This window comes from Cydia strobilella, chromosome 1 (assembly GCF_947568885.1).
Source record: "Cydia strobilella chromosome 1, ilCydStro3.1, whole genome shotgun sequence".
Classification (NCBI taxonomy): Eukaryota; Metazoa; Arthropoda; class Insecta; order Lepidoptera; family Tortricidae; genus Cydia; species Cydia strobilella.
This window is the reverse complement of record NC_086041.1, coordinates 32,906,529-32,913,029: the sequence shown is the minus strand read 5'-3', so window position 1 is coordinate 32,913,029 and position 6,501 is coordinate 32,906,529. Positions and strand designations below refer to the sequence as shown.

General features: G+C 38.1%; 1 protein-coding gene across 1 annotated transcript; it reads left to right on the top strand.

Moving 5' to 3' along the window:
• The first annotated feature begins 2,414 nt into the window (after nt 1-2,414).
• Nucleotides 2,415-3,334, top strand: LOC134747653 (histidine-rich glycoprotein-like). The gene has a single exon (XM_063682264.1). The coding sequence runs from the start codon at nt 2,451-2,453 to the stop codon at nt 3,186-3,188; it is 738 nt and encodes a 245-aa protein (XP_063538334.1). The 5' UTR covers nt 2,415-2,450; the 3' UTR covers nt 3,189-3,334.
• Nucleotides 3,335-6,501: the final 3,167 nt, after the last annotated feature.

The window sequence follows — 6,501 nt, the reverse complement described above, 5'->3', positions numbered from 1 at the left end:
GGTGTATGTGCAATGATGTGTATTTAAGTGCAAAAATCGTGTGTGTTGTGTTTTACTAGTGTATCGAGTGAAGATGTATTAGCGCATACGTTCGAAAGGTAAACTATCTACTTTTTTAATTATGTAAAGTAGCTAAATAAATTTTTACGCAAGTTTAAAGTTTAAAAAATATATGTGTATTCCTCTTATAAGACAGGAGTCTTATAAGATCGATTTAGATACAATAAAAGAAAAAACCGGCACAAGTGCGAATCGGACTCGCGCACCGAGGGTTCCGTACTTTTTAGTATTTGTTGTTATAGCGGCAACAGAAATACATCATCTGTGAAAATTTCAACTTTTTAATTTAATTAATTAAATCTAATTATTATTTTTTAAATCTAATTAAAAAAATAAAATAAAATAAAATTAATTTAATCACAGCTCATGAGATACAGCCTGGTGACAGACAGACGGACAGACGGACAGACGTACAGACGGACAGACAGACAGACGGCCAGACGGACAGACGGACAGCGGAGTCTTAGTAATAGGGTCCCGTTTTTACCCTTTGGGTACGGAACCCTAAAAAAGATATATTGATAATTATAGTCTTACCCGTTCGTATAAAAATACCGCAAATCGACGTACAGGTTAGCCGTTTGGCACACACATACTAGAGGCCAAAACAAAATTTTTGACTCGCAGTTCCTAAAAAAATTTCGCTGGGGGGTGGTAAGTGGTAAAACATTATTTTTTTTGTATGAAAAAAAAAAATATTTTTTTCCAAAACCTATCGTATGTGGTATCTACGAAAGGGATTTTTGAGGCGATTCTAAAAATATATCACATCATTACATTTCGGGCATTTTTTTTTTAAATTAAAACAAAAAGAATTTTCGAAGCATACCAAGTTTGGGCTCCTCCTCCAGACATGATATGGCTGATTTTTTTTTGTACAATATACCACAAATGATACGTGATATCCTCATGTCTAACTCCAAGAAAGCAATTTTGAAAATAATATCATTAACAATTTTTTTTAATTTTTCAATTTTACAAAGTGACACAGTTCTACTTCAATACCTATTTCACGAGACTTATGGAACTATACTGCAGATACGGTACATATTAATCATAAAATGATACGTAATATCCATATATCGAACGGGAAATACCTCTTTAAGCCTTTAACTGCGCTTTTCATCAGTTGGTATAGTTTGTTTAGTTTTTGACACAAAATATCAGGATTGTATCCTTCAGATACGATATACCCTATCGATTTTTCTTTGTACAATATACGACAAATGATACGTAATATCTTATTACCTAACCCCAAGAAAGCAATTTTGAAAATAATTAAATTAAAAAAAAATGTTTTACCACCCCCCCCCCCAGCGAAATTTTTTTAGGAACTGCGGGTCAAAAATTTTGTTTCGACCTCTAGTATGCGTGTGCCAAACGGCTAACCTGTACGTCGATTTGCGGTATTCCTTTGAAATTGGGGTCGAGCGGCTTCCTCTATTATTTTGTAATAAACAAACTAAGATACATAATTTTTTGAATATTAAAGATAAAGATAAAAGACATTTATTCGTGACGATCACAACACAAGTACGAACATGTACAGACAACAACAGCAAGAAAAGAAGAGATCATCAAGTGTGCATCACGAAATGGACCCAACTCAGCATAATGCTAGCTATAAAGCCAGCGCTGGTCTTCCGTAGGGCCCATTCGGTGATGCCACGACAGATAACACACAAAAATACATATTAAAACATTACAAAGATACACACAAAGAATACCTAATTATATACAAACATATTAACCAAACCAAAAAGAAATACATGAAGAGCACAAACAAAAATAAAAAAACAAGTATACAAGAAAAAAAAAGAAAAACATATATATTCAATGCGGAGATGAGTAAAATTAGGACAATTTTGCAATTGTTCCAGGCGGCGAAATATTTTTGCCATTTGTATCCATTTATTTGCTCTTAGGACAAAGGGACACAGAGGGACGGGGACACTCTTGAAATGTATCACTTTTAGCTCGCTTCATAGATAAGCAATGACCCACTTTCAGAGCATGCGAAATGAAAAATCATAACATTTAATATTAATTAATAATTAATTCATAATTACCTACACACATTAGTCTTAATTCACTTTATATTGTGAGACATAAACAGAAAAATGCAACTTGCTGTTTGAGAGTTTTATTATCCTCTCGAACGTACTTTTACGATTCTCACCCATTATTGAAATAACTAATAGTTTTTGCGTTGAGACACCGGGTCCCAGCGCTGCGCAATGCTCCCGCTGCCGCAGGCTGCAACAATCAATCGTAACCTTGGTGTTTTACACAATTTTCATACAACGCTAAATAATTGAAACCATTAGTATAAAACCTTCCGGCAACGGAAGCAGTGTATCAGTCAACAGTGTTCCTGGGATCAGTGAAGTATGAGGGGCATAGTAGTGTGTTGTGTGGCCGCGGCGGCGCTGGCGTTAGTCAGCGGCCGCGAGCTGAGCCGCGACAAGCGCGCCGCCGACCTGGAGGCGGCCGGCACCCACCACGGTGGCAAGTGGGACAAGGGCGGCGGCCACGAGCACCACGCGCATCACCACCACGACCATGGCGAAAAGGGACACAAGGGCTACAAGGGCCACCACCATCACGAACACGGCAAGAAGGGCCACCACCACCACGAGGGACACAAGGGACACCACGACGAGCACGGCGGACACAAGAAACACCATCACCACGACGACGGCCACCATCACGAGCATCACCACGGCGAGAAGGGCCACAAGGGCCACGGTCATCACGAGGAAGGCCACTACCACAAGGGACACTCCACCAAGGGCCACCACGGTGTCCACAAGCATGACGAGTTCAAGAAGGAGAAGCACTTCCACGACCACCACGGCGAAAAGGGCCACCACGAGCACCACGGAGGCCACCACGAGGAGCACGGCCACAAGAAGGGAGGAGAATTCCACAAGGGACACAAGCACGGCGGTCACCACGAGCACCACCACGGCAAGAAGGGACACCACGAGAAGGGAGGACACCACCACGACCATAAGGGACACCATGATGAGGGCGGCCACCACGAGCACCATCACCATCATCATGATCATGGCAAGAAGGGCGGTCACGAGGACCACAAGCACTGGGGACACAAGAAGGGACACTAATCAATCAAAAGACTGCTTATATTTCTATGGATGCCAATTAGTTAAGCCTTACTTGTTTAGGTTTACGTTGTTGAGTTTTTGTTTGTACAGTTTAGGTGATTTTATTAAAAAAAATATATGTTAAACAAATATATTCATTACAATGACCTTCGCCTATTGACCCGCTCAAAATACGCGGAGGTTTGGTCTGTAGTGAAAAATATCAATTTCACGTTTCATTTCAACAACAAACGTTACATAAAACAGTTGGCGGTGGAGGTTGGCAACGGCCGCTGGCGAGATAAACTCACGTTGAGAAACTAGAGCGGTGCCCGAGATTGGCCTACATTTTCGTGGCCAACGAATTAGTCGTGGTTGCAATGAACAGTTTCCTATAGAAAACACTTGCAGCCCGAATGCAATTGATAACAGATTTTCTTCTCAGCCATCGGACTGAGAAAAGTGTAGATAAATCTTGCTCGTGTCGCAGGCACTGCCGTCTGCTCGCTGCAGCGATCATGTAGATAAAGTTTTATTTGAAAAGGATAAATTGTTAAAAAGTCTGTGACTACAGACATATCGAATTCTGTTAGAATAAAAAAGGTAAAATGTGTGAGAGGATAAAGTTTGAGACAGTTTTAAGCATATACTGCGTTGTTTTGAGCAGAATGTGACGGGAGTGTCGGGGGGAATTCGGCGGCTAATGAAGGCTAAGCCGGCGGATGTAATTGCCAAGTCGGGCTGAAGGGTGGCTCGGGCGCGGTGAGCGGTTTGGGGGAATACCCGTATAAATACAATATAAAGCTTGAACACGCCAAAGCGTTGGCACACATTTTTGCTTATAATTTTTGTCACGGGTGTTTTAATTTTATTTGTTTGCTAAAGTTAGTATCGCTATAGCATGAGGAGCATATAGTTATCAATTCTATAATTCGTTTTCATGATAACGAGCTTTAAGCAATGGCGGAGCGAAATTAATTTGCACGAGATTGAAATGAGTAAAAAAAAAGAAAGTAGGAACATACAGCGTTCTTACATAAATACCGAAACCTGTCTTTTATTATGTCGCAAAAAAGGTACAAATATCTCCAATTTATGCATAAAAAGTGAAGTCAAGTTAGATTAAGAGCTAGCAAGAACTTATCTGCTCCCAAAATAGTGGTGCTAAATGAAATTTGTATGCAAAATGTAGGGTATAAAAACTTTTGATCATTTTTAATGTATATGAGCATGTTAATTGTTAGACGATGGATTCTATAGCAAATAAAAACTTTGACTCACCTTTTACTTGTATGAGTTACTTATACATTCCAGAAGATTGCAAGATAAAAATAATACTAAGTATCCCCATTATTTATTGGTTCAGCAAGCTACTTGTGAAAAATCCGTAAAAAATATATTTTCTCTTCGGTCGTGTTTTAATTTATCGCCACTCGTTGCGAAATTCCTATTTTTCGCACCTGTATCGTAATGTACTATTATATAACTCACTTGTCACGTGAGAAATATCTCACGTACTACCTACTTCAAACTTCAAATATCTTTATTGCCAATATATTACATTTACATGGAATATAGACCCTGTAAGGGCACAGCAATTGAATCTTATACCTACATAAGATTATTGATTCACACCTGATTATTTTTAAACAGAAGTTTTATATATAATGATTTTAAGCGTCCCGGATCCCGTAAATTACAAAATCACTTTGTGCAGTCTTCAGTCGTCCTTTCGTCGCTTCGTCGACGAAGACGATATTTAAAATATTATTTTTGGTTAATGTGAAATAACGCTACCCGTACCCGGGCGTCGTGGTTTAATAATGCTCGGTGAATTATGTTCCACGAAATAATAGGTATGTAAATTATGTAAACGTAAGGTGTCATCAGTGGAACAAATGGTTTGACCTCTCTTACCTCAATTAAAATTCGAGCGGTGACCTGCGAGGTACCAGAGAGCCCGGCTACATCAATTATTTCTTTTCTATTTAATTAGCTAACATGGCCAGGTAATTATATCAAGTAGGTACGCCATTGTGTTCTTTGTTTTCACTTATATCTATTTTTCGCTCTGTTCGGTTCGGAGGCTTTTTTAAGCTTACATATAAAATATAGTCTTTTGAGTGTCTATAGGTAATTCTGACAGTAAAATTGATTTAAATAAATATTTGATCAACTTAAACGGATTAGAAATATAATTTAGACTGGTAACTAGACTAAGTTGGATAAAATTTTGAGGCTTGGCACGATAAAAAAAAAAAAAATTATTTAATTCAGACTTTCATAAAAACCACATTCAAATATTTTCTTAAACCCCTTCTTAAACTTAACCTAATTAAATTAGAACAATAAAATTTGCTAAAATGACTAGAATTAGTTTGATTTTGACATTACTGGACTGAAAATAATTAATTTTGCTAACATGAAAATAATCTTAACTAATTCGAACAAAATAGGCACTTTACTGGCAATGGGGTTGAAATTTGCTTAAGTATTATAAGTAATTTTATACCGAATATACCGACCTAAATGTAAATAAATAATAATAGTCCTGAAACCTGTTCCCTTTACCTTTATAGTTTCAACCTAGCAAGCAATTGTATAATTTCCTCCTTTACGAGCCTTGTTACATTATGTTAGATATATGAACTAATGCATATTATCAGTCACCAGTAGGTAGTACGTACGCCAGTTACATTTCATCAGGTACTGAGTACGTACACCTGAAATGGGAATTGGACAGAATGAGTAATGAAAATGAAGGCGTACGTCTGGTCTGAGAGGCGACTCGCGGCGACCGTACCTTCAACTATTTATGATGAGGCAAATTTTCTTAACAGACTTAATTAATTAAATAATTACGCAAGATAATCAGCCTTAAAAGGGAGTGAAGTTTTGTAGACAGGGGGAACAACAGTGTTGCTCCTCCCTGTGCTCGGTTAGCTGCCTTTGTAAAAAAAGCACATTATATAAGTACCGTATAAAAATAATAGTCCTTAAATGTAATTATTTTCTTCTGGTCGATTAAATCTAAATCAAGTAAATCTGAAATAAGTAAGGTAGGTACCTTACCTAAGATATTTAATAGACATGGGACATGGGACTTATAAAAAATATGTTAAACGATTTCTCCTTTTTTGGTGCATCAAAATACTACCTCAAACTAAGATTTAACTATAAGGTGCACTAAGGTAACTTTAGATATTCGGCCTTCCTAGATATTGAGGGCGCTTTTGATAATACACCCACTCGGACACTGGTGGAAGGGCTCAGGGCCAAGGAGGTGGACGACACCACTATCCGCTGGGTGCAAAGCATGCTCTCAAGCAGAATG